This window comes from Amblyomma mixtum, chromosome 1 (assembly GCF_055824585.1).
Source record: "Amblyomma mixtum isolate Tamu chromosome 1, ASM5582458v1, whole genome shotgun sequence".
NCBI lineage: Eukaryota > Metazoa > Arthropoda > Arachnida > Ixodida > Ixodidae > Amblyomma > Amblyomma mixtum.
The window spans coordinates 28,035,967-28,063,911 of NC_143012.1; the positions used below are offsets into that span (position 1 = coordinate 28,035,967).

Genomic DNA, 27,945 nt, shown 5'->3' on the forward strand with positions numbered 1-27,945 from the left:
CATTGTGAAACTCGCTGTTCGTAAGTTCGTGTTCAAAAAGAAACTGCTAAACAAACACTTCGGTCTCGAAATAAGCCTTAAGGTTTTAGTAGCACTAATTAGGGGTATTTTTAAAAAGAAAAAAATTAGCGACGTTTATAAGTTATAGCCACAAGCATAGATACGAATATGCGCCTCACGATCTGACGGCCGACTTCATTTTGTAAGCCAAACGACCAAACCAGCAAACGACCAAACCTTTCGGATCTGTGGTGTTAGCCGTTCGTGCATCGTTTAAACGACTGAAATTTTTCATGTTACTGCGTATTTGAGTTCGCCGACCGCTCAGAATTGTGCTGCACTGCCGAACGCGCTGTCCGAGCTTCTGTGAACCTTCAAACGTCGCGCAAATTGCCATGGAAGTGCATCGTACCTGTTGAACAAGGATTGCAATGTCAAATATTTATGCACCTGAAAAATCGCCTTCCCATCGTGATTTTCGGGTAAGCTGCCCGGCTCGTTGGAGTCGTCATTTTACGTCGTACGTTGCAGAACAATACTGGCGGCGATGCTGTTAAGAGGTGTCGCCAAGCTAATTAGGTTACCCCTCTAAAACTTCCACCGATGTGACGACAGGAGTGCCGTGGGGCCCTTTCGGGTCAGCGTTTTGCTCTGGCGGTTTTTCGGAAGCTTGACCCCAATTAAACGCATGACGGCGCATGCAAAACTGCGCGACAAACAACTCGTGGCGTACCTACCTGAATACCGCTACCTCGTTCTGACCTTCGCGAAGGCAGTCTGCGATGTTTAACAGGGAGCTTAGGTCGGAAAAAACTACGTTCATCAAACAGCGTCGTTTACGAAAAGTTCTTCCTTTGTTATTTTACTTGAACGCTGTGTTGTTGCTAAGACGAGATCATCGCGTGTACTAATGATACTCTTATCGCCGCGGCCGAAGTTTTCTTTTTGTGCTTGTTTTTTTGATGAATAGAAAGGCGGCGACATTAGGCAATCACGCCGCAGGCTGATGACACCTGGTCCTAGACGTTTTCGTCTAAAAAAAGCACTGTCACGTTGCGAATATTTTTAACCGCGTCACGTAAAGCCAAGTGCGCATGGAGACTTACCTCGGTGCCGGTGAACTTCGAACCTCTTTCACTGTTTTCTTGAAATCCGGCCGTAGTAATTAGAAATAACAGCAAAAAATTGCGCCGATCGTTTGACTTCACTCATTACGCTCCGCGTGCTGCGGTTTAAATCGGTTTTATGATTTTCTATGCTATGGTGTTATAATAGAACAAACTTATGCAATTTGTTTTGTTCTTTGCAATGTGTTACATAGCGCAGTCATACTAACAAGGTTCTTTGGTTGTTACCCGCTTAGTTGTGCTTTAATGTCGTCTACGTTTTGTATGTGCATGATTGTCCTCTACTGCTGCATCACACTTGGACATGACTGAATGCCCAAAAGTGTGTTGTAATTTGCTTATGTGGAGCCAAAATAATGCTTTAAGGATTAAAATCTAGTCTTTGTTTCTTGTATGCTATCATTAGGTTTTATTTCAAGAGAATTGTTGATCAGAAAGTGGCAAATAATAGAGTGTAACCTAAAGACCCATGTTTATAACTTTGGTATCTCCGATTGCACTGCAGGCAGCAAGAAAGTGCAGAGCCTGAATTTCGGCTTCCCAGCGCACTGATGTTAGCAACTGTTGCATATGCTTTGGGCACTTGAAGTTACTTGGGAATGACTCATTGTACTGGCTTTTGTTTAAAGTAACGTTTACATAATTCTAGTTTATGAAAACATGAACCAGCCAAGCGAAAATTAAAAGTTGAGAGATTCTTATCCAGTGTGCATGTTTTGTTGGCAGACACCTGGATTGACATCCTTCGTCTCATTCCATTTGTTTTTGTTGTAGGCTAGAATCATCTTAGGAAAGGCCTGCGTAGGCTGTGCTGGGGCGCTTGCTGCCTTCATATTTCAAACTATACTTCCTTTAGTACGCTGGCACTGAGACTTCCAACTCACCGGTTTTGCCACCGTCTAAAACTGAAGTACTCGCACACCTAATTCTCACATGGCCTAACCATGCTAAATTGTCCGTCATTCTTTTTAACATTGCTGACGGTTAAAATACTGACACTTTGATGGTTTCTGCCTGTGTATGTTGGCACATCTGTTTGTGGAGCTTGGCAGATTAGGCTGCTTGTTTTTTTTTTTATGGTGACAGCTGTCTTAGTGACGTTGTCTGGGGCTTATGATCTCTGTTAGTAATAATAATAGCAATTATGACTGTTTGCATATGAATACATGATGCCAGAGGCCTGCAAAAAAGCTGCCACATTGACAGTTTTGAAGAAGCTGCAGGTCCCTGCTCTGGCAACTTGACGTAGTAATCAACGAAACATCTCAATATACATGTTGAAGCCGTATTCATAGAATATTGGTGCATACAAGGAAATGAAGCCATCAGAATTTTAAAACACCATTTTACGAAGGATGTACAAGTTATCTGTTATTGGAGTTGTTCATCAGTATCTTATGTTGTAACTGGAAAATGTGTATGCAATGTATGAAGAAGTTATGGTGATGGCCATGGCTTGCAGAGCACCCACTGTAAGGGGTGAACGGGCCGAACCGGGCAGGACGCATGCTTAATCGACAGAGTGAATTTGGGCTTCTTGCATTATGGGAGGGTTGCATTGAACGACAGGAGTTTAGAAAGAAGATATAAAGTGTGTGCTTTGTGTCCTGTATGCAGGAAAGAACAGCATATGCGCACACATGGCGCTGAGCTTATGTAGTTATTTTTTGCGTCCTTGTGTTTTGTGCTTTGCTTGTGAACAGGACTTTTCTTTGACCTTGAAGTACCAACTAGTCCATCATCTCACTCTTGTTTCATGTTCAGTGTTTTTTCTTCCTTAGTTCTTTAGTCTGGGTCCTGTGTTTCAGTGTAACAGTGCAGCTCTTATGTAACGCAAGTTATCGCTTGTGTCCGTTCCCCAGTCGCGCAGCCTTACATATTTTGGTTATGGCCTACTGCGCTGTCGCCATTTTACCCCAGAGGTACCATCTAGGAAACTATCGCTGCAGTATCCTGCATTCAGCTTGTCGGAAATGGAGGCATGGTCAGGATGGGCCGGGAATAAATGTTTTATGGGGAAAGGAACCATGATGTGAGGGAAGGAATGATGGAGGAAGTGGATGGAGATGGAGGGAAAGAGGTGCTGCAGTCTGGTGTCCAGATAAATTTCGACAACCTTGGGTTTCTTTAATCCTTTAATGCTTGCAGTTTCCCCTCCGAAATTTGATTTTCCTGCCTAAACAGATCGCGAGACCTCGAGAAAGGTAGTATGGTTTACTGTGGAACAGCAAGTGTTTTGTGGGCATGTACAAGACATCGTACTGATCAAAATGTTTGGAAATTGTAACATTGGTGCACCTGGATTTGTGTAATGATTACTCTATGGATGGTGGTGGTGGTAAAACTTTATTTCCCACTGTAGGGGTCCTGAAGGACACTCGGCTAGGCGCCGGGTGTAGAGGGCAGCTCCCACGTAGGCACAGAGAGCCCGAAGCTCTCCGCCGCCGCGCGGGCCTCCTGGACAGCCCGAAGCTGGTCGTGAAGTGAAGCACTTTTTAGTACTTTGTCCCACTGTTCCTTGTTCTGGGCGTAGGCGTCACTTGATGCACAACCACACAGCATATGGGTCAAGTCTACACGTTCACTGCACTGGTCACACACATGCTGTCCGTTGTAGTCTGGGTCGATGTGCTTCATGCGCCAGGGGTTGGGGTATGAGTTCGTTTGGAGCAAGCGTAACGCGACCGACTGGCTGCGGGTTAATTTCTTATCCGGGAGGGGAAACGCTCGTCTGCCTAGATAAAAGCGCTTAGTGAGCTCGTTGTACGTGAATAATTGATCCCTGTACTCGATATGTGGAGTAGTGGGGGAAACCGGAGGGACGCGGCCGATGAGCCCTCGCGCCGCCTCGTGTGCGATCTCGTTGAGATTCCGCAGGCCACCCCCTAAGCTGCCCATGTGTGCCGGGAACCGTACGATGGAGTGATCGGTGATGTTACTTCCGCCTAAGATTCGTAGCGTCAAGGGTCCACATTATTTCGAAGATCCACATGATGCTAGAGATATAGAAAAAATCTCGGGAAAAGCTGCAACATGATCCCGGCGGGACACAGCAGCACGTGGTTTAGCCGCACTTTCACTTCTTCATTCAAAGGGGCACTGAGGGCTGATTCATTCAATTTTTGTTCTTTGTAAATTCAGTCCTCTGGCTCTTTCTGGTTGTGTTGATGCTTGTGCACGAGTAAGGAGATGCGTTTATTGCTGAGTAAATTGGATTTGAAAATGGGAAATTTTTTTTTTCTCTCCACTCAATTCAAACTTGGGATGTCAAGAGTGAAAGTGATTCCGTGATCACTATTTGCAAGTGAATGGTGGTGTAGCATAGTCTAATTGATCGGCACGCAGAAAACTGTCTTGTTGCCGCCACAATTTGCGTGCAAAAACGGCCGTTGACGATAACAGCCGTATTTAATTTTCGTAAGCTATCTGTTTCATAAAAGCTCCGCTTTCGGCAAAAGTACTAGTCTCGTTGTCACCAGAACGCTGTAATGTGCCAAAACCGGCCAACTTGAATGTGTCCTCAATGTCCGTTTAAAGGGGCTGCGAAACACTGCTTGGGGGGATACCGGCTATACTCCAGGTGGATTCTTTATCTCACACAGATGCTGACTTAAAAAGAATTACAGGAATCGATGCACAGGAACGGGAGTTATTCAATGAAGAAATTTCAAAATACAAGCAAACAAAACGCTGCCCTCAACTCGATTTTGGCGGTGCTTCCCACTCCTATTTCGCTCTCCCAGTGACGGCACCTGGCGGAACCAATCAAAACAGCCTGCCAGAGCACGTCGCAGAAGTTTGCATTCCATGGTTGCCTGCTCTCTTTAACTCGTTCTTGCTGAGACTGACAGCGTCGTTTCCATGCCAGAGCCCCTGGTGGTGTATTTTTATTTTACTTGCTTGGCAGGGCTTTTATCTGAGACGAACAAGTTGTTTTGGTTGGTCTAATATAAAACACCGACGAGTGACAAAATATGTCTCTATTTATTCACACAATTTGAAGTATATTTACTGTTTGTTCAGTCATCAAGCTCGCGCTAGGTGATGTCATATCCGCTGCTAAAACCCGCCACAGTGTGGGGACACCATCAGAGCCATGAATTTGTTTTTGGGAGGACATTAAAATATTAAAAAACGGAATATACGTGGTATTACCGACGCTAATAGCACCATTGTAACTCACTGTATGCGATCAAATGGCAAAACAGTCAACTAAGATTGTGTTTCTGGGCCCCTTTAAGCGATCAGTGACTGACCTATGAATTATGAGAGTAACTACCATGCATCACGTTTGGCTGTCTGAACTCCAACAGGTAGAATGGAACAACCAAGCACACAGGAGCAGCCTGTGCCCGCTGGAGGGGGTGCAGAGGCCGTGCCAGCCGCAGAGGGCGCCCAGCCAGCTGCTGCGACTGCAGACGCACAAGTGGATTGCCGGACTGAGACAACGACGACGACAACGTGCACCTCTCCGACCGTTGAACAGCCGCCACAGTCGGTCTATCACATCAAGTGGGTCAGGTGGAACAACCAGAAGACACCCATCATCACACAGGCAAGGAGCAGTGTGCGCTTGCTGTACGCGCAGACCGTTGGTCGCTGCCAGGGGTTCTCAGTCTGGGTTCCGCCGTTGGAGGGCTCACTGGGTTCCTGGAGTACCTAAGTCCATGCATGCCTCAGCCCCTACCTTTCCTTTTTTCCCCACTTTATTCTAGGACTAATCTTACTGTAATTGTTTATGGCTAATGGTTTTTCATTCTACAATCAACATCCCCTTGAGGCTGTATGCCCATGTTCATGGATGCGACTTCAACACTGTCAAATCCTGTATACAAAGTTCAAAGCAAACAAACGTTAACAAATGTGAACATAGTAAAATGTGCTGAAACCTGAAGAATCTTGCATACAAACACATCAACCCAGGCATGCGAAATGAACGCACAAAATTGTTCTTGAAGTAGATTCCTTCTTCGTCTTTTGCAGTAGTGCTGGAGTGGCTCATGTGAGTGTGCGTTCTTGTTTTGAATGCCTGATACAAAACTCGCTGATTGGTCGAGAAAGGTCACGTGACCCTGTGAGGTTATCGCAAGCTGCCGTGAATGGGCTACTCTAATTGGTCGCGAGAGGTCATGTGACCTTGCTACATCATCACAACCTTCCCACTGTGGCAGGTTAAATGCCGGGCTACTTTGTATAGCGAATCATTTATTATTGTGGTAGCATTAGAGTTATCATCACACAAAAATCCCTCGCGAAACTCGCTGGTTGGTCGAAAGGTGTCACGTGACCCTGTGACATCATGACCCACTGTGGCAGGTGGCAACCTGGCTATTGGACTGTGAGTACCCTGCCAATCGTGGCAGGTGGAAATGAATGATTGGTTGAGAGAGGTCATGTGACCTGGTGATGTTATCACAACCTGCCCGCTGGGTTGTCAGCAACCTAGCTTCTAGGCAGCAGCCTAGCTAGAGGAGCAAAATGAGAAAAAAAATGTGATATATGCAAATGTCGGGCACTGTCCCAGCACAATGGGTACCTGCCACTGCACAAGTATGGCAGTTGATGGACTGACAATTGCAAAGAAACTGATGCAAACACATACGTAGAAGTTGAAACAGGAGCTGTGACAAATTTGATATCTAATGCTATCGCATTCTGCTCTTAAGGAGACTTCAGCGTCCCCATTGCTGATTTGTTTACACAGCAACGTCATGTGACAGGAATCAAAGGAAGTACACTTGACTGAGACGTTGAAAGCAGTGTTGAGTCACAGTGTGAATATGCTATAAGGACCTGTCAGAAATCGCATAATTAATCATGAGAGAAGGTGATATTTTTTTTCTGTGCAATTCTGTCGTGGTCTTCACAGAAATCCCCAAACTTTTCTGAGGGGCTGTCTGTGTGTATGTTCTTGTATTAGGCAAGAAGGGACACAAGCACAGACATGCTGATTTCTTCAGCACATTTTAAGGCGGAAGCCTTTAATGCCTCATCGTTGTAAGCAGAAGTTGTCGACAGAAAATGTCACGCTTTTCAGTTGGTCGAAACGGTCGTGGCGTCACAGTGCGTGAATTTCAAAGGGGGCCAATTGCACTTTGGCTACTAACCATGCAACCAATTAAAGGGATCGTATAGTGATGCTACAAGTTAGTGGGACTTACTTAACCAATTAGCCTTTCTAGTGAGACCAGATAAACAAATAAAACAGAGTAGGAAATTTTCCGAGCTTGAGAATCGAACCCCGGTCTCCGGAGTGCGAGACGAGCACGCTACCACTTCGCCATGCCAGCTCGATGATTTGGAATGAACAAAGGCGCGTCTAGTGACTACGGTGTCTTCGTTGACTCCCATCTTCCTCCCTTCCCGTTACGGGAGGTTTAGGTGTACACCGAGATATGAGAGACAGATACATTTCCTTTCCTCAAAAAACCATTTTCAAAGGCGCGTGTACTGAATACGGTGTCTTCGTTCACTCTAATGTCCCTCCCTTCTTCCGGTGAGGTTCAGGTGTCCACCGAGATATGTGAGACAGATTCATTTCCTTTCCTCAAAAAATAATTTTCAAAGGCGCGTGTACTGAATATGGTGTCTTCGTTCACTCTCATGCCCCTCCCTTCTTCGGATGAGGTTCAGGTGTCCATCGATATATGCGAGACAGATACATTTCCTTTCCTCAAAAAACCATTTTCAAAGCCGCGTGTACTGAATACGGTGTCTTCGTTCACTCTCATGTCCCTCCCTTCTTCCAGTGAGGTTCAGGTGTCCACCGAGATATGGGAGACAGATTCATTTCCTTTCCTCAAAAACAAATTTGCCGACGAGCACGGCCAAGTTCCGCCACGGCTTGACTAGCAACCCAAACCCCAGCCTCATGGACGAGTTCAGGCGTCTAAACGAGCATCGCTTGACTACAATCACCCAGCGGTGCAATGCGATCATGGAAGCATCACAGCTTCCACTAGCTTGTGTGAATGTACATTCACTGTCGCTACACGGTCAAGACGTCGCACATGACCATGTCTTGGCTCGGTGCAAGGTTCTCTGTCTAACTGAAACATGGATGAATCCCTTGGTGGCACCAGTTGAGATCAAAGGCTTTCACTACGTTACAGGAGCAAGTCGTGCTTCCAACCAAGCAGCGGGAGTTGCCATTTACGCGCACCCAGACGTCAACCTAACACCGCTACAGTTTGACGACTTGCACTTTGATGTGGGGGAAGTGTGCGGTGTCAAGCTCGAAAGTGGGCTTAACGTGGTGTGCGTCTACTTGTCACCTCACATATCTCAACGGGCTGGCCATGAATTCATGGGACAAGTGCTACCAAGCTGGTTCAAGTTTGGCCCAGTGATAGTGGTAGGAGACTTCAACCAGGATGCCAGAACGCATCAAGACTTCCTAGATGGAATGCAGAAATCTCTGGGTCTGCACTTGTCTACTCCACGGGACAAAGCTACCACCAAGTACGGAAGCTGCTTGGATTTGGTCTTCAGAACCTACCCCAGCGTCAAAGATCTAGACTACATATCACTCCACTTCAGTGACCACAAGGCGGTAGTAGTCGACGTAGACCCGATAAAACATAAAGAATTCACCGGGCATGAGCCATCTGCGGAAATCTCCCCCGACCTAAACTTTGAGGAAGTCCTGGATACAGCCGAAGTCGAAGCAGATAAAGAGACGCACTAGGGGAGAAGTGAAATGCGCCTCTGAAAGTGTGTAGTTTTAATGCGCATTTAAAGTATACAGCCAAATAAAACACTAGTCAATAACAAACAGCCTCTCAGTCAATGCCTAACAGTGCTCCAGGAAAGGCTTCCGCCTTGAAGCAGTTTAGTGTGCCAAAGTGCCCCCTGAACTTTTTGCATACCTCTTGGGTTCCCCGAGGGTAGATATATTTGGACCCCTGGTGTCAACATGCCAAACTGTTGACGCTGGGGAGCAATTGCTCGTCTTGATGCGTTTTCCCAGTGACAAATTATAGTGACAAAAAAATATATTTACACGCCAGCTTACATATTGAAGGGACTGGGCCACTATTCAAAGGTCAGGGAACTTTCTTTTAGGGGTGACGTTTTTGTTTTTTGTTTGCACTGTTTGTGATTAGAACAGTTTGCGATCAAGCATTGCTAGTACCTCCTCCAATGACACTTTTTTCGATGCTTTAAATAAATCATTTGTTCTTGCTCTGATACTAATAAATGTAACTCCCCTGCTGTGATTCAATATAGTGCAGTGCAGGTAACTAATGAACAGTAAATAAAAAAACTCCTCTTTTTTGTCTCTTCCTTTATGTGCAGAATGAGAATGGGCCCTGTCCGCTGATCGCCATCATCAACGTGCTCACTCTGAAGGGTCTTATCAAGCTTCCCCACACGCTGGACGTTGTGACTGTCGAGCAGCTCATGGAGCATCTCGGTGACTGCATACTGTCATCCATACCCAAGGTACTTTGGAACTGGTCTGTCTCCTCAAGCTATTGATAGATCGTGTCCTGGCGCGGCCGGTTATCGAGAGTGAACCTTTGGTAAGGGCAAAAATTGCCTGAAAGTGGATGGCATGCAATGATGCTTCAGAGGAACGCGGGGCAACTCTGTCTGGTTGCAGGCATTATTCGCTGGCTATGATTGGTTCATTACTTTCTTGTGCAACATTACTTTGATATGTGAGTACCGTTGAAATATAAAGAAAGCACGGCGAGCGCTGACCTGGTACATCAGTGCGAAGTGCCGCTTGCTTTGTGTGTGATCTCCTCGCTCTGCATGAAGCCACCAGACTCGGCAACTTAAAAGTGAGAGTGAACATAAGTTGTCGAGCATTCACACTCTTGCAAACAGCGTGGTGACCATGTCTTTAGAGGCCACGGAACGCTTGGCCGGAAGAATGTGAAAGGTATGGGGCATGGCATCTGGTATGACGATGCCATTTCCTTGGGCACATTTTTAAACATAAGGCTGGTTGGCTTTGGGTCAAGCATTTTTGTTTTCACTTGACCTGGCAAACGTTTTTAAAATCTGAGAGCATAGGAGATTCTGCGTCACAAAAATGTATGCAGACCCTCCGTGTTGACGAATTTCGGAGATTGTAGGTGGGAAAGAAGTTTGGGGACTTGTTTGTGGTTTTCTCTGCAGTGGATGCAGACAGACTTTTGATAGAGTCTTTGGAGGGCAATCTAGGAGTTTAGGGTAACCTATTGCTTCCCTTGAATGTCCTTTTTAAGTCGCGTTAAATGCACACACCTGCGTGAATGATTGCCATGCCTGCGTTTAAGTCCTCTCCTTGTAGAGCTGATCACCTTTGCATTGTGATCATTGTGTGTGGTGTTATCTGCATTGCTGAGTGCTGTATTAAGTCATTTTCACTGTTGTGCGAGCGCGTAATTCATCGAAATTTCTGTGTATGCCCATCGCGTGCATTCCTTTCACTGAGGTGATCTCCTTTAACCATGTTTGGTAAATTACACTGGTGCAGAATTTCATATTCGATAAATTGCACTGGTGCGCACAGGCTATCTACTGTGGGCTTCTGTGCACCGCGCTGGTTTTGAGAAAACTCCTGTGCAAGTTTACCAATGATGCCATTTGTTGCGGACCTATAAGGAATACACTTTCACTCTAAATAGCTCTAGATGTCTCAGATAATGTCTATAAGAGGAAATGTCTACTGTTTATTTGTATGCCGGGCGCTATTATTTTTTGTTCCTTTACACACCCACCCTAATTTTTTGTTTATTTGTATGTGAATATTGCAAAAGCTAGATTTATTAAATAATTGTGTTGCTGGTGCATACTGCAAGCAGCTGCAAGTTAAAAGAGCTGAGAGATTTTTCATAGCGTTTTTTTCTTCTTTGCTTGTGTGCTTTTCAGGACATTCCAGAAAGTGCACAGCTGAATTATGAGCAGAACATGCACGATGCCATTGCCATCCTGCCCAAGCTCCAGACTGGCTTGGACGTAAATGTTCGATTTACAGGGTGAGTACTTGCGCCTGTTCGTTATTATTAAAAGATTTCTCGAACAGTAATTGGTGGTATTTGTTGGTAAAAGGGCATCTGAGTCCAAAGAGCACCTGAAAGATTTCCTGAAAGCATGTTAGGTTTGTTGGGCATGAATTGTGGACTGTACAGTGGGTAGTGTAGTACTGTACAGTTGTAGAAGTAAATTTTTTCATTCTTGTGAATTTTGAACTATTAACTTCAAAGCGCTGCAAAGTCATTCTAGTTCTCCTGTGAGCACTGTGCTTATGTGTCTGTCTTCCATGCACTTCGCAATATTTAACCATGCCTGCAGGATTTTTCAGCAGATATTTGTAGTATTAAAGGGACAGTGAGGAGAGCTCTATCAATATTTTTTTTACAGTAAAATCCGATAGTTTGGCATTTCATGGCTTTGTTGCCACTTGACCGGCAGCGAAAGATGCATTTATTTCTAAGAAATTTGGATTCGGAGTTGAAAAAGTTTTTCCCGCCGCTCTGATTCAAACTTGTGATTCTCCTATGACGACACAGGACTAAGTGACGTGAAACATGACGTGCACATGACGTAACGCAGACTTCGTGATTTCTGACGGCCAGCAGTGCGGCCTGGCAGCAGCTGAAAACAAAGCTACCACCGGCCGCACGTTGAAGGCATCTATCGGCTATTGTGGCCATCGCTACCGTCGCTTCGTTTACATTTGCACCGGCGTTTTGCCAGCGTTACGATGGATCCCGTTCTCGAGGTCGTCAACTAAAGACACCTTTAGCATACCGTGTACCTTGTTACCGTTAGCGGAATACCGGGAGCCGGCCTACCGCCGGTGATCAGGCGCTGATTGGTCCCGATGCTGCAGGAGCGCGCGTAGCTGCCGGATACGTGGCGCCATCTGACGACATCAAGGAGATTTGCGCATGCATTGGCTGTGCCTCAGTGATTCGTGGCTTCTCGTGTTCTAGTGTTTCTTGAACCATTGGTTCTAGCAACACTGTTTTGTCCTATGACGTCATCACGCTTGTACTTGCGAGTTTGACCTGTGGCGGCGATACCTGTATTTTGGTTCTTGCTCTTTTCTACATTACAAGAGCTTTGTTGTCAGTATGAGTGGCGTTTTTGTAATCAGGAGCTGGTATTCTGTCGATACAAGCCAGCTTCAATTTCTCCTCAGTGTCCCTTTAATAGAGCGTCATAGTATCACAATGTTTTTAACGATGTCATAAGTGCTACCGAGCTGCAGTGATTTATCTACATAAAAAGTGTTTCATTGTTATGTTCTTTACACTTTTCAATAGATTGGCATCTCTCACCAATAGTTTTTGTGCATTTGTTTTATTTTATTTTCCTACTCAGCTCAGAAATAGGTGCCATTATTTCGAATGATTTTTTCAACATACTGTGAAACAAACAATCCTTGTGCAAAACCAATGTTAACAAACCTAACCTTAGCGGTTACTTCTATTGAATCTGCTTCCAAAATTAGTGCTAATGCCCTCTGAGGTTATTGCTTTCTCAGCTTGATGTCAAATGATTTCTCTTGGTTGCTGTATAAAAAAAAAAGCAAAGTACAGAGGATTAAGTTTGATTTAACAAACACTGACTGCTCATCTGAGGTACATGGCAACTGTACTGTGTGGCTGGCATGCTTATTCTCCAGGTTGTCGAGGTGATCAGTGTTATCCTCTCTTTGTTTGCAGTGTAAAGGACTTTGAGTACACACCTGAGTGCATCGTGTTCGATCTGCTGCGAATTCCCCTCTACCACGGCTGGCTTTTGGATCCCGAATGCCCCGAAGTGCTGGCGGCCGTTGGCAACTGCAGCTACAACCAGCTTGTTGAGAGGATAATCAACAACAAGTCTTCTACAAAGCCTGAAGTGGTCACCGAAGGCATGCTGTTTCATTTTAATGACTCTGGTTAGGTAGCGTGTTGCCTCAAGAACCATGCAGTGATTTCACAAACAACTTTGTGTGGGCATCTTTGTTGTTCTTGTTGGTGATGGTGGTAAAGAAAGCTGTTTTGAATTTAGTTACTAGTACACATTGTTCGAATTCTTTAGTTACCAGTGCACTGTGTTCCTTAATAGGGAGACTAGGCGGTTAGAAGAAAGAAAGGACTCAGCAACTGCCTCAGTATGCATGCATACCTGAACAGCACCGGGATTTTATCAATATTTTTTTCAAATTTGTTTTCAACAAGTGAAGTAACTGATTAGAGCCAGTATTTCTACTTTTAAATGTCTGTCATAAGAAAGTACACGTGCTTAGCTTTATTTTTAGGTGTTGCATTTAAATTTAACCACGGCATTGTTTTCTTTTAAGAAAATAATGAAATAACTTCCAGAAAATGCTCATTTTTTCCACAAAAAAGAAAGAGTTAAAACTCTGTGCATGCCTCGTGGCCCCGCAGGTTTCAAAGGTGCATTCTAACTGACGTCAGTGGTTGCTTGTGTGCAGCTTTGATAGCGGAAGCGTTCTTGGAGCGGACAGCGTCGCAGCTCACCTACCATGGCCTGTGCGAGTTGAACTCCACGCTTGCGGAAGAGGAGCCCTGCGTGCTGTTCCGGAATAACCACTTCATCACACTGTACAAGCGGAAAGTGAGTCTGCTCATTGCCTGTACATCCCCGAAGTCTTGTGATAACCACTGTTTTTCATAATTTTCCCGTGTGGTGGGGCTGAGCGAAAGGGCCCAACAGAGGAGCGCCAACGTTTGAGCTACCATGAGCCTGCAAAAAACTGGTGGGAGGCTAGGAATAGGCTCGGAGACGCTGAAATCCAAAGTTTTGACTGCAGATAACTCCGCCTCTACTTAGCGCAGTGAAGAAATTCTTGCTGGAGGATATTCATGGATCGGCGTCCTTTAATGTTCCAGGCATACCGCATCTTTATTAATGCGAGAGTATTATATGGCTCTGTCATGTCAGCAAAAAGTGTCAGCAGATTTGTCGGCAGGATTACGTCGTTCTTTGAAGATAAATGCGTGAAAGTGTGATTGCGACAGATAGCGTGTGATGAAATTTTGCCCTGGGAAAAATTCGGTTGATGAGGTGTAATTACATAATTAATTAAACAGACACAAAAAAACACTTAGACATCAAAATAGCCATGGACATCGACATAGTACACGGATGTCAAAACAGCCACGGACATTGATATAGTATGTGGACATTTCGCTTTCGCATTGCTCTAATGCGGATCGCTGCGGTGATCTCAGAGTTTTGGATAAAGTTGCAGGGTCCCTTTAAAGCTTGAGAAACCAAGACTAGACTGTGGTAAAAGTTTTCAATTCTAGTATTGTGCGTTGGAGGATTCTGTGCTTTTGTGTATACTGATAACTGCATATGTGGTAATTAAAGGAAGGAATCTTTAAAAAGAAAGATTTGCCCGTGCCTCTTTCTGACATTACTGTCCGTACTGGGAGCAGCGGCTGTCATTTCTTGCTGCAGTTTCGAGCCATTTCCTTTGCATTGAGCTGCACACTCAATTGCCGCAAGCCTGAAGAGACTAGAGCGCTAGTTTTATTTATTTTTTTCATCAAGTTGGCAGTGACTTGACATTCATGCAGCTCACTTTACCAAAGGTTCAACCACACATTTTCTAATGAGGGGTGATCAAACGAGAACTAGAAGGAGCAAACACAAATCAAGGAATAGACAAGTAATTGAGCACAAAAATAAAGCGTTTGGACACGGCCTTCTGTTTACTTTCGTTTTGCTTTTGAGCGAAATAAAAATAAGAATAGCAAAAAAGATTTTTCTCATAATTTTTTGGTCAGAATCATTTCTAGAATGAATTTTTGTTTTCCTTGGCAGGTATTTGTTCAGCCACACGGTTCAAACTTTTCTTAGGTCCTGTGGGCTTTTGCACTTTGTTGAAGCGTTTGCGTGTCTGCTGGCAATTGCGAACGTGCCACGTGACAGGCTTCAATGGCATCAGTGTGCATGTGGTGCTCGTTATTTCAAAGATTTCTCCATCCATCGAGCGTTAGATAATGTTGTGCCAGGCTGGAGTGAATTTAAACACCTTTCTCCGCCCCCTCCAGGACCGCATGTACCAGCTGGTGACGGATCAGGGCTTCCTCAACGAAGCGGACGTAGTCTGGGAGACGTTGATCAACTGCGAGGGTGACGGCCAGTTTGCGGACTCTGATTTTGTCATCAACCCCCCCAAACCGCGGTGCCTGACCACCGAGCAGCAGATTGACCAAGAGTGAGTGGGAAGCCATGTCTCTCTTTTCTCGTTGCTTTTGTTGTTTTTTGCATTCTTTCCCTCTAATATGTTAATAGGGCGTAGACATGGAGCTTTTGTACGTCGCATGTTTTCGCTTGAAAAATTCAGACGGTTGTGAAAATGAACTCAAAAAGCAAAAGTGCTGTGGGACTGATTAATCACAGGCCATGTTGTCATGACAGAGATGTCAAGATTTTTTTTTTTGTTCTGGTTCGAATACGTACCACTCGATAATGATTCCTACGTGCGCGAAAACGTTAAAGCTGCGTGCCAGCGAATTGTGAATATTGTTAAGTTACATTCCGCTCAATGCCAGCTGTTGAAGCTTGTTTGAATGCATCCTTAAATGCCGAGGAAAAAAATGGTGCGCTTTGGGGGCTTTTTAAATATCGCGTCTGGGTCCCTTTAAAAGGTAGCGATTTCTTCAAGCATACCTGTTGTTTGGGAACGAAATTGAAAGGGTGAATAAGGGGGAAGAAAAAGACAAAAAAAAATGTTTTGTTGCCCTTTCGCTCTTTCTCAATGGGGAGTCACACTTGTTCTGCTAATAACATGCGCTCGCATCTGTCTTCTTTATGCCTGTGACATTTCTTTGATGCATGGCTGCATCGTGCTGTTGGAGTGGTAAAAATGTGAGTGGTGATCACCAGTGCTTGTACTTTATTGCCAAGCTTTATATGTCAGATATTTTCTTGAGAGGGCACTCCCTCAAAAGGTGCCTTGCTATTCCTGAAGTTTTTAGATTCTGTGAAAAATTATCTCCCCATTCGGGGAGAAGCGTGGGAAGAGGTGTGAATTTGTCATGGTGCAAGTGGGGCTCGGGGATGAAGGGTGTAACAAAGGAAGGGACTATGCCACTGTGCACTGGTATTGTCTTTGCCTTACCCTTCATACTTGAGAATACGGAAGTTGCATAAGCATGTCAAAGCACCAACTAGCCATAGCCAAACAGTCCATCGTGGCCAAGTGAATTCATGTTGTGGTTGGATCTTCCGTATGTTTGTTTCAGATTTTGCTAAGGCAAAATGGTCAATGCCTTGGTCAATGGTCAATGCCTTGCAGCCATGATAATGCTTTTGCAGACAGGTGGAGTGCCTTTAATGGCAGAAAATATAGGTTCTGGTGGTAGTGGTGATTACTTATTCATAACTTGCGCAGCATGTCAGAACTGTGTGTCGTATTGTGTATGCGTCAAATTTGAGCAGTGCAAACAGTCTCCTGCTTAATCTTTGCCAGTAAAGCTGTCTGCTGAGCTAGTTGGTTCACTATGCCATATCAGAATACATGTAGCGTGAGGAAGATGGTGAAAGACAGCAGAGGGACAGGTCAAGAACGAGAAAAGCGATGGACGGAAGCGCTTGCACCCGTCCGTCTATGGAACCCCTCTATAGTAAAGTTACTCGGACCAACAAATATATGTTATATCGGGGTCTTTACTGTGTCAGTTGTGGGTGATGGCATGGCTCTGAGGGTACTGCCTGGTTATTAATTGGCTGCTTTCTCAACACATAGTGTTGGTTTAGAAAATAAACACGATTGAAATACCTTCCATCCTTCTCTGATCATCCCAGTACCTCCTAACAATCTATTTTCAGCTGTCACATTTTCGATTTCATTTACATCTTGCGAAAGTACCACATTCGCACTAATATAACGGGGCTACGAGTATGACGAGTTTGATGTTATGTGAAAACTAAAGCTTTGCGGGTCACGGCGTCGTCTTCCGCGGTCTCGGTGTCATCAGTAGTTTTGCGCGCGACACGGTCTAGCGCGGCAAAACCACCCACATGGCTATGGTGCCGTTGTGCCTCCACTTATTGCTGCTGCTGCCTCATGCGCTGCATGCTCTGCCTCACGGCTTCCAAGGTTTTCGATATGTAGGCGTCTCCTCGAAGCTCACGAGCCTCATAGTTAAGCCATGTCATAGAGTGCTGTTTTATTGTCTTCAGTGTCCATTTGCCTCCGAATGTTGGCTTTGCAATCCTAGACTGCGTGCGTGCCGCGATATGATCATTATGTGGGAAGTACGTCAGCATAGCCGGACGCTCTCAACTAAAACTTTTTCTTTATTAAGGTATCTCTACCAGTAATGAAAAAAATAAATGTACAGTCTTCTATGGAAGGTGAAATAGGGCCACAGTTTTACTTTACTGTATCCGAGTTACTATTGCAGGGTTCTACTTTAGTAAATCTGTGCCAAACATCCTGAGAAAACAATACAGGCATGGTCACTAACGAGAGGACGGAGAAAAACAAGGCAGGCTGGGGAAAAAAAACAAACCTAGCAGACGGGACGGGTAGGCAGAGAAAGCAAAAGCGGTATGACGCATGCACATAGACTTGCAAACAGGACAGAAGAGTACAGACATATCAGATGTGGTCACTTGTGTGATAAGACGAGCATACTGATGAATGGCACAAGGTAGATAAGATAGATAGACACTCCTGTGCTGTATGGCTTAACCGTTGTGTGTAGAGCAGCACCACAGAAGGTGCACTTTTAGTCAAGGCTAAATTAGGCACATAAAACTATGGAATGTGAAACATGGGAACGACTAAAGAAAAAAAGATCACGTGTCAAAGAAGTGATACAGTGATTGACCATGCTTTTTTTTTATGCTTGAGTAAGAAAGTGATCATCCCCCCCCCCCCCCCCTAAAAAAAGAAAATGCGATAATACATATATAGGTCACATGGTGCTGATGACGTCACAACCTTCTCAGTCAGATTCATAGAGTGCTGGCAGTCCTCATACCTGTACCGTAAGGCCCGTGTGCAGTACCACAGTGGTGCATTGGACCACCTTCCATAATGTGCAGATTGTGATGATGCCACAAGGTCACGTGACCTCTCTCGGCTATTCAGGGGATTTGAAATTTCGCAGTGCTCACTGATTGGTCAGTTGGGGTCACGTGACCCGGATGACATCATCGGGTAATTCACCAATCGGGGAATTTCGTTATGGAGAACGCATACATTTTTTACGATAAGACAGCCTAAATGCTATCACCTTAAAAAACAATATAGCAATTCTGCAAGTTACATTGCGCTGCATGAAGTTAGGTTTGCTTAGGACTTTTGAAGCAGGTTCATGTCTTGCAGCCTTGTCTATGCAATAGTTTGTTGGTTCTGGTGCTAGTTAAGAAGTGTGTATATTTTGATAGAAGCATCTAAGAGTGCTTCTTGAAGGTTTTAGGTTCAAAGAGAACCAGCTGCATCAATACCGTTGCACATAGCGGCATGAATTTAATTAAAGGGAACACTGAATACAAATTGAAGTTCGCTGGTTTAAAAAGATTATTACCACATTATAACGGGAGAGATGCTACTTTAACTGAAGTTAGAGTTTCTTATAACCGAGAAAATGAAATAAAGGTGTCGCCTCTTTGACCGATTTTGAAAAAAAAGCTAGGCGGAGTCGACACAGTTTTTTGAGTGCAGATCCCAAAGGCTGAACTACTCCTGCCATTCACTTCAAAATGGTGATCGTCAAGTCCTGTTTGGTGTAGACATCATAAATTTGAATGGAGTGGTGGAAAAAGTTTTGAATGAAATTTTCTCGGCAATAACTCATCATAATTTCAGCATAATGAGAAAGAACTATGGAATTTATATTTTTTAGAATAACGGTCAAAAGGAGTTCACCTGACTCGTCAGTCATTTCAAAAAACCTATAAAGTTTCATCTCTCTCTCTCTGTCCTCAGTGTCCCTTAAGAAGGGTGCTGGCTGGTGTATTGATTGGTTGAAGCTAATGGTGACATCATTATTATTTTTTTTTTTCATAGACTAAGTTCTAGACTGGTGTCTTAACTCCATTTCATGCATCAGGTGCAACGCCATCAGAGCTAGCGCTCTTGTTTGCGCTGCCTACATCCACGATCAAAAAGTAGTGTGTTCCTTGTGGTGAGAGAAAAATAATAAATGCTTTGCGTGCAGGCTTATTACATGGTACACTCATCATGAGTGTGATTAGATGCGCTCTTATTGCTGATGACCCGCTGTCACATCCTGCTGCCTTAGAACACTTGGCCACAAAACAGGCACGGAGTAACACGCCTACCTTTATTGTTTTACGGTGACTAGTTCCGTACTTTTCACGACGTTGCGCCTGATGTATGAAACGGAGCATAGATGTTTTGAGCATATTGTGCCCTGGGTAAACAGTGTAGGTGATCACTTTTCTAGTACCATTCCACCTTGGATGCCACATTTTGACTTTGTGCTGGTAGGAATGAGGCACGTTGAGAGTAGTGTTGTGCCTGGAGCCAAGGCAACTGCTGGTGGTCTTTGCAGCTACCTGGTTGCCTTGAGCTTGCAACAGGAGCAAGAGAAAGGCGACCCTGAGTGGTCCCAGGCTCGCTGCAACAGCAACGCCATCCGCGCAGAGTAAGCGGAAAAAACACACGCAAACACAGTTCTCGCTGCACAGCACGCACAACCCCCTTGTCTGACATGAGCATGAGCTACTACTGCTGCTGCTGCTGCCCGTAACGATTGCTAGTGGCGACTTTGCTTGTTAGCCCACTCAACTCGTTATTTAATCAGCTAGCAGTCTTGTTGGTTAAGAAAATAGAAGACAGAAGGAGGACCACGAGGACGGTCCTATTCGTAAATTTGTTAAATGTAGGCTGTGGCCTCTTGACAGCAAAGTTCCTAGAGACTGCTGTGTTATGGCTCTGGTTCACAGTATGCTTTATCAAAGATTGGGAACTGAAATCAAGAAGACGAGGTTAATATTGTGTAGATAGTTTTCTCACACGTTACCTGTGTTTGTTTGATTCAAAACGAGTACGAGCATCATTGTCTTTTTGCTTAAGCACAGGATGTGTTTTATTAAATCGCAGTATTCATTTACCATTTTGTTTATGGTTGTGGTATCTTCAATACGGTAAAATGTACACCCCCCGTCAAAAGTATACAGCCCAAGGGGTTTGCTTGTGAGGCCTGCAGTCAGCCTCATTTTGCATTCTCAGCAACAGTAATCTTTTGAGAGAGGAACGGCTTTGCGTACTCAATCCTTCCAAGGTTTGGGCTGCTTGATATGCTAGGGAGCACCGCTATACAGCTTACAAGCAAACCCCTTGGGCTGTATACTTTTGAAGGGGGGTGTACATGTACAGCCTCTATGTACGTGCATGTGTACATAGAGGCTGGCTGCTGTAAGCACAGAGGTTTTATTGGACGTCCATCGGTGATGTACGGCAAAGTATCTTAAGCATAACACTTGAAGTGTAGTCCACTGGAAGGACTGCATCAGTTGCCGACACCACAACATTTTTTTTTAATGCAGTCTCTTGAATTCTGACAAAGTAGACGCTGTGGATGCAATCGTTGGTGGCCATTGTAAAATCCTGTGATATGCAAGTTAGTTCTCTCAACACTGTGCACACTACATCCCTGCTCATGTCGACAAGGGGTTGAGCTAGCAGCTAGCACTGACTGCACCCTTCCTGGGCGCTTGTGGTTCATGCGTGCAGGCTTTTGTGGCATGGTGTTGGATTTGGTTTCTTTCGTCGGAATGAAAAAAAAAATTAAGGCTGCTGCTAATCGTAGTTCTTCCGTTCGATTTACTCTCTTTTAACCATCATTTGTGACTGCTCGTAGTGATTGTAATCGTTTATTTCGGCCAAAGCAGCTCATTTCATTATTTTGTTCTGTTCTCTAATTTGCTCTCTTTTACCATGTGTTTGAGCCCTACCTGTGTGTGTACTGAAAATGCCTTTTTCACCATGACTTTGTTTCACGGTTTACTGGTGTGCATGGCAAAACAATTTGTTTCATTGCTGGAATTGTTCCCCTCTTGTTTTGCTTGTGAGAATTCTCGTGCTGAAGGAAATGTTTTGTGTGCCATGTTTACTTCCATAATGAATGCACTTTTTTGCCCGAAAAACATCTGAAAATTTGAGTGGGTGTGTTTATTGTGCAGGGTAAAATATTAAGAAAAAAAACTGTACTTTTTGACAGCCAAAGTAGGGGGTGTGCTCATTAAGCGAGTGCATCTATTATGAGAGTATACGTGGTAATCTGTGTCCAGACTGCCCTAACAGTGTGTCTTGCACAAATAAGTACATGTGTGTGCGGCGCGTGTTTGTGCCATGTTGCACACAAAGAACTAATCGGGTCAGTTTTCAATGTTTTTTTTTTTTCTGCTTGAACGGGTAAAAAAGGGCCAGTAAATGAAACTTGTGCTGGATGCCATTATGTTGATGTCTGTCTCAAACAGGTGTTGATGTCAGGTCTCATGAAAAAGGCAGCAGCACTGTGGGGCTGGTCTTCGATTTGTTGTTTTCATATCTTTGGTTCTCTTGGTGTGGCTATTCCTTTCTCCTGCAGCATGCTTCTACTGTGCTTGCTCTGAGTGATTTTAGCAGTTATTTTTATATGTATAGCTGCGGAGCAAGAATATGCTGGAGTGAAAACTTCAGCAAGTTGTGAGTGTGGGCACATTGGTGTTGCATTTCTTTTTTTTTTAAGGGTGGTAACTGGTCTTGAAAAAAGAATTTTTATTAATGAAGTCACAGTTACGAAATCTTCAGGGAATGTGTATTTTTGTGTGCTGATTCTAAATATGTCATTTAATTTCATGTAAAACAATTCCTTGAGCACTTATGCACTTTTTATGCAAGTATTTTGCGGAGAGTTATGAAGAAAATTTGCTGCGGGAAACTCGCTGAAATGTATGCCAGTGGGTTCTCTTGGAAATGTATGCCAGTGGGTTCTCTTGACACTAAGGAATACAATAAGGGTGAAATTGTCTTGCTTCATATCGTAGAACTTAAGGTATAGAGTTTTGAAGTTGTCGCTTCAGAAATGAGAAGGAAAGTGTGTATTCCTGTTTCTGAAGTGGCAGCTTTAGTACCCTATAACTCAAGTTCTACGAGAGCCAGGATGGTAATTTCGCCCTTATTGTATTCCTTGGTGTCAAGAGAACCCAATGGCATACATTTCAGCGAGTTTCCTGCAGCAAATTTTCTTCAAAACTCTTCGCAAAATACTTGCACAAAAAGTGCATAAGTGCTCAAGGAATTGTTTTACATGAAATTAAATGACATATCTAGAATCAGCACACGAAAATACATGTGCCCTGAAAATTTCATAACTATGACTAAAATAATAAAATTTTCTTTTCAAGACCAGTGTCCCCCCTTAAACCAGGCAGCACGAAACGAGGTGAATGATGACACATTTTCGCGCATACTCCCGCAGTTGATGTGGGAGTGCAGTGCACAGTAACACTCTGATATCGTTCATTGCGGACCTACGCAGCATTTCACAAAACTGCCAATGACGGACACCCTCCCCACTGGTCCCCGTGTGACTGATAGTGCTTTGTTTTCCTGTTGCATTGCATGGAAGCTTAGGTATTGAAGCACTGTAGTAGTGCTGTCCCTCCTCTCACGCTGTGCGCTTTATGAAAACGGGGAGAATCCTCCCTAATGCAAGCACAGTCGGGCAGACACATGGTGTCCCATAAAACGTGCATGCATCAGTGTTGCCTGGTGGTGCGGTAATCAGCAAAACCTTCCGACTCTGCTCTTCAATGTGGAAGAGATAGCAGAAAGAAAAAAAAGGCTGTTAGATAAGCTTCCCTCGTGCTCAGAGTTGCAAATTCAGAGCTTCTTGGCAAAAATTTAGCCCCACATAAAGAGATGTGGCAGGTGTGTAGACAGCACTGTCTTTTCACCTACAGAATGTCTCCAATTTTATCAGGGCTGAACGGAGTTCGTTTCTGAATGGTGCACACTCCGTGTTTGCTATATGTAGTTACAGTAGTTACAAAAGCCAGCCCAAAAATTGGCACAGAAAAGTATGCAATAATGCCCTTCTAGGAAACACCCAAATGTGAATATGACATTCCGGTCTTTAAACATTTGAGTGCCAAACTTTTTCATCAGTATAAGCTCATGCATTCTTAGTAGCTGCTAGTCATAGATATGGCGCAAGCTGCAAAATGTGCACATTCTCATGTCGGAGCAGTCCAAACGTTATGCTTATACACACAAAAAAAAAGAAAACTGCACAAAAGTAGGGGTGTGCGAATATTCGAAATTTTCGAATATATTTCGAATATGATATTTTTAGTATTCGATTCGAAATCCAAGTATTCGTGTTCTTTCGAATATTCGTATCTAGCCGAATATTCATTGTAAGCACCGGCGTTCATTTCGGTCCGCAAGCCCTATCGACAGAGACATAATATGGCGGTGTCCAGAGCAATGCGCATGGAGGAAGGAAAATTTTTCCTTCCTCCAAGGGCCATGCCGTAGCTGACTGCACTGGTGAGCTTTTTTGTGGCTATACCTGCGAAGCTGCTATAGTCAGAGCTGTGCACGAAGTACCTCGCAATACGTGCCAGGTCAGTGCCAAGTGAGAGGGCATTTTCTGTGGCTGGAGGAGTCGTTTCAGCTAGAAGGGAACTACTTCTGCCTGACCATGTGGAGCAGCTGGTTTTCCTTCACAACAACCTTTAATGTTCATCCCAGCAACGCACTTTTGCGCTGATGGCATGCTAGCCTTGATCAATGCTGTGTACTAGCCATCCTCTCTGATATTTCCACTCTTCTAAGAATAATGTTCAAGACTTTGATACTTTTTGTGCAGCCACACACACCTTTTTGTGTTCATTTAATCATCGATAGTTGAACTGTGATGTTCTTGGGTGCTCAAATAACTGTTTTGTAGTGATTAAATGCGTCAGTCTTTGATTATTCGATATTCGATTCGATATTCGGAACCAAGTATTCGTATTCGGTTCGTATTTGAAAAATTTGATATTCGCACACGCCTACACAAAAGTAAAAAAATTGCAATGCCCTGACTGGTACGGCATTGGACATTGCATATCTGGGTTGTTTGCCACTGCAGAACACTCTTAAAATAATGCATGACCCATGAAGAATTACTTTGCATTGTGCGATAAACCTCATTTGAACCTCAGTCTTATTAGTTCAGAACCTTGACCTCATATTCTTGCTCTGCCTCAGCTTAGAGCCCATGCAGTTTCAAGGCTTTTGTTGTTTTTTGGGGGTTGGTTTTCCTCACTGTGTTCTCCGCGTGCCATGGTGCAGTGAGGAGCTTGCAAAGCAGCTTCAGGAAGAAGAGAACCACCGGGCTGCATCCAGGTCTTCAGTGCGCGGCGGAACACCACAGGCTGCTGGCGGTGCCGCCTCAACGCAGCAACAACAGCAGCAGCAGCCCAGGCATAATAATAGCCCATCGTCTAAGAAAGACGTAAGCTGAGCACTTCTAACCACCATTGTGCGACAACTTTAGGCAATGGGTTCTTCTCGGGCAAATGCCTGGGGGTGTCTGTGGAAGTTTGTGGCAGGCACACATTCCAGCGAATCTGATCTTAATAAACTTAGTTCACTGCCAACTGTACAAGTTTTCCTTGGGACTGTACTCGTGTAGTATATGTTCTCTTATAGCTGTGACACACGTACACCTGTGGCACTAAAGGGACACTGTGGATGACGTCATCTAATTTATGTCCTTAGTAAAAATTGATTCTGATGCTCTTTCTAGATATGTTGACATTTGTCTGACAGCAAAAGACGCATGTTGTCTACAAAATTGCATTTGAAAACTGCCCCACCAGTTGACACTCAATTAGACTCGTGACGTCAAAACTGAAAACGACCCCGTGATCATCGTTTAGAAAGGAATGACTATGCAGCATAGCATCAGGGATTCACATATCTTCAGGGATCTGCATCTGGCATCGAAACTGAAAAGGACTCCGTGATCATCGTTTGAAAAGGAATGACGGTACAGCCTAGCCTCAAGGATCTGTGTCCGCTAAAGTGTCATGATACACTGTGGCACTACAGTTTGCGTGTGAAAATGGCAAGTGGTGGTGACACATGTATTTAGTTTTTTTTTGTTTACTTTTCAAGCTTATAAAAGCTACATTTGTAGTGAAAGTAGCGCCTTTGGCATTAGAATTAGAATTTGGTGATCTATCAATAACGGCCACCTACAACTTTGTCCATGGTGTCCCTTTAAATTTGCTTTGCCATTATTTCCAGAGTCTGTGCCACATGTTCAGATTTAATGCCATTAAATATCACGGTACCACCAAGAAACCAGTTGTACAGCTTTATCTGTATATGTAACATATTAGGTGCCATGAATGAATGCAATGCAGTAGGAACCCCGGTGTTGTGTTTTTCACAGGACCAAAAAAAAACAGAAAACACAGTAGCCGAGAGGTATCAAGAAAAAAAAATGTACATCATTGCCTGCAGTTTTTGTCGTTTTTGTTTTACTTCTACAGAGGGGAACATGCTTCCCTGGAATTCACAAAGCTCTGCGGCTCTCGCAATTGTTCGCATACACACTAAGTCTCGAACGCTGTGGACTAGATCTCCGTCTGCCTGAGCAGCTGTGCACGGAGTTTGCCGCGGCATAGTTTCATTTTCGCGCCTTCAGTCATTCGCACTCATGACGCAGCTGCAATGAACGTGCGCTGGCATAAAGTAGTGTGGGCAGACAAAAAATAAATAAAAATGATATTGACCAGCAGCTTTACCATCAGCCGCTACAGGGTTCACGCCGTCCGTAAGTGTGCTCGGCATTTGCTAGGGTGTAACATGCCGGAAACCGCCAAACATGGCGACAGCCTTGCCGATGGAATCTAGAGTTGCGCTTTGGCCCCATCACCAAAATACCATGTCAAAATGTCGGCGTGGGGCGAACCACTATCGCGAAGTTACAATTGTGATGTTGTAACCGAGAAAGCTGGCGGACTAACACCCGAGTTTGTATTGCATCGTTTGTATGAGATGTTGGATGAGACTGGCTCACGAAAACGTGGCAGCCAGGAAAACGCGACACCCCAGAACATAACAGCGGGGTTCTACTGTATGATGTAAAGAGCATCTTGCCACTGATAACGTCGATGTTGAGTGAGACGTAGGGAGGAAGTATGGTGGGCATTACCAATCTGTGTGGGAGGCAGATAAGTATGATTATTCTGCAGAACAAAGGAATAGCAGTGAAAGTGGCGCAGTTCTGTACATGCTAGTGTTCACAGCGTCACAGCGACAAAGTACCGTAATTTCCGGTATACAGTCCACACCTGGTGCATAATCTGCCGAGGCTAGTTGTGACTGTAAAACTTTTTTTAATAGATTGTCTGTGCCCGGTACATAGAAAACACAATTGGGCATTTCATGCTGTATTGAAGAAGAAAATGCTGTTGTAGTCGGCACCAGTAAATACTACTCCGCAAAGCCTACAATTTTCACTCTTAAAGGTGCACTGAAGAGGAATTTGAACTTGTCTTTTTGCCGCGGGAACTCGATCTACACGTTCCGAGCTTTCTTAGAAACTGCGATTTACTGCCCTGTGTGGCCGGTTTCCCCAATTGAATTGAATTAACGTCCGGCTCCCGCCTTTTTTTTTTAATTCTGTCTCGTACGGTGGGCGGAGTCGACCAACGCGTGGAGCGCCTTTCACCCAGTCCCGTGGCGGCTTGCCGCTCTGCCATCGGCGGAGTAATACGTAGTAGTCCGTAGTAGCAAATAGTCCGCGCGTATTTTTATTTTGTCGGGCTTATTTTGCGGCTATATTATCTGCGAATGAAACTATTTATTCACGGAAACCTAAAAAACAAAATAAAACGAAAGCAAAGCCTCCACGGGACTGGGTGAAAGGCGCTCCACGCGTTGGTCGACTCCGCCCACCGTACGAGGCAGAATTAAAAAAAAAAGGCGGGAGCCGGACGTTAATTCGTTTTAATTGGGGAAATCGGCCACACAGGGCAATAAGTCACTGTTTCTAAGAATGCTCGGAACATGTAGTTTGAGTTCCCGCGGCAAAATGACTTGTTCAGAATCCTCTTCAGTGCACCTTTAAGCACGTGCAGCCCACGGGCTGTACACGAGAATTTACGATGCAGTTACTACTGTTGCTCAGTAGTAATGGAGTGCGTGTTGTTCTTTCTTTTTTCCCCCCCCATTTTTCCTACCCCGTTTTGCAGTGCACAATCCTGTAGTAGGTGGGCTGTCTCTCACTCCAATGCAAATCACGCCAGAATGCAAGATAAAAAAAAAGAGACTCTTCTTCACCCGCTGGTGCTGCTGTTTACATTGTACATAGGATAAGCAGGGAGGGGGAGTGTGTGCGTTTTCTCCCAAACTGAGATTATGTTTGTGGTTTAACGTGCGGGACTTGACGGACAAGAAGCTCCGAGGTTTCCCGCCAGTTTGTTAGACCTTGTTCAGAAAGGGAGCACAAGGCTGTCTTTCGTGTTGTTGGCAGCTTGAATGCTACAAAAAGACTTGTTAGCCAAGAAGCCGGTCAGACTGCTGCATGACTGTGCTGCTGTCTTTTTATCTCGAATTATAGAGGTACAGTAATATATGGCGCTATACAAATACATATAAATACACACGGGTTAGCAACAAGGTGTTTGTTTTGGCTGAAAACAAATGCAGTAATACTGCACGCATGGCAAGTGGAACCGCGGCCTGTTTTTTTTTTTTTTTTCTCTCTGTATCATGTTGACGTTATTAAAGCTCTCATTCGATGACACGCAGTCTCTGTGGGGCTTTATTACGGCACAGACATGTTTGTTTGTAGAATTTGTGAAACATGAAAGTTGAATTCAACAA

The 27,945-nt window shown here is 44.4% G+C and overlaps 1 protein-coding gene across 2 annotated transcripts; it reads left to right on the top strand.

Moving 5' to 3' along the window:
- The first annotated feature begins 183 nt into the window (after positions 1-183).
- Positions 184-27,865, top strand: LOC149365852 (ubiquitin carboxyl-terminal hydrolase MINDY-2-like). Of its 2 annotated transcripts, XM_089546754.1 has the most exons (10): positions 184-482; positions 5,441-5,682; positions 9,426-9,572; positions 10,992-11,098; positions 12,794-12,984; positions 13,552-13,694; positions 15,140-15,306; positions 19,622-19,714; positions 24,397-24,559; positions 27,312-27,865. In XM_089546754.1, the coding sequence occupies exons 2-10, from the start codon at positions 5,446-5,448 to the stop codon at positions 27,324-27,326; spliced, it is 1,263 nt and encodes a 420-aa protein (XP_089402880.1). In that variant the 5' UTR covers positions 184-482; positions 5,441-5,445; the 3' UTR covers positions 27,327-27,865. The 2 variants fall into 2 exon arrangements, with proteins under 2 accessions (XP_089402880.1, XP_089402887.1); XM_089546761.1 differs by lacking the exon at positions 19,622-19,714 and having other exon boundaries at positions 185-482.
- The last annotated feature ends 80 nt before the right edge of the window (positions 27,866-27,945 follow it).

Excerpts from the sequence above, each read along its gene's own strand:
- LOC149365852 (XM_089546754.1), top strand. The coding sequence starts at position 5,446 with ATGGAACAACCAAGCACACAGGAGCAGCCTGTGCCCGCTGGAGGGGGT. Across the intron at positions 11,099-12,793 it reads GTAAATGTTCGATTTACAGG|TGTAAAGGACTTTGAGTACA; the intron begins GTGAGTACTTGC and ends CTTTGTTTGCAG. Across the intron at positions 15,307-19,621 it reads GAGCAGCAGATTGACCAAGA|CTACCTGGTTGCCTTGAGCT; the intron begins GTGAGTGGGAAG and ends TGGTCTTTGCAG.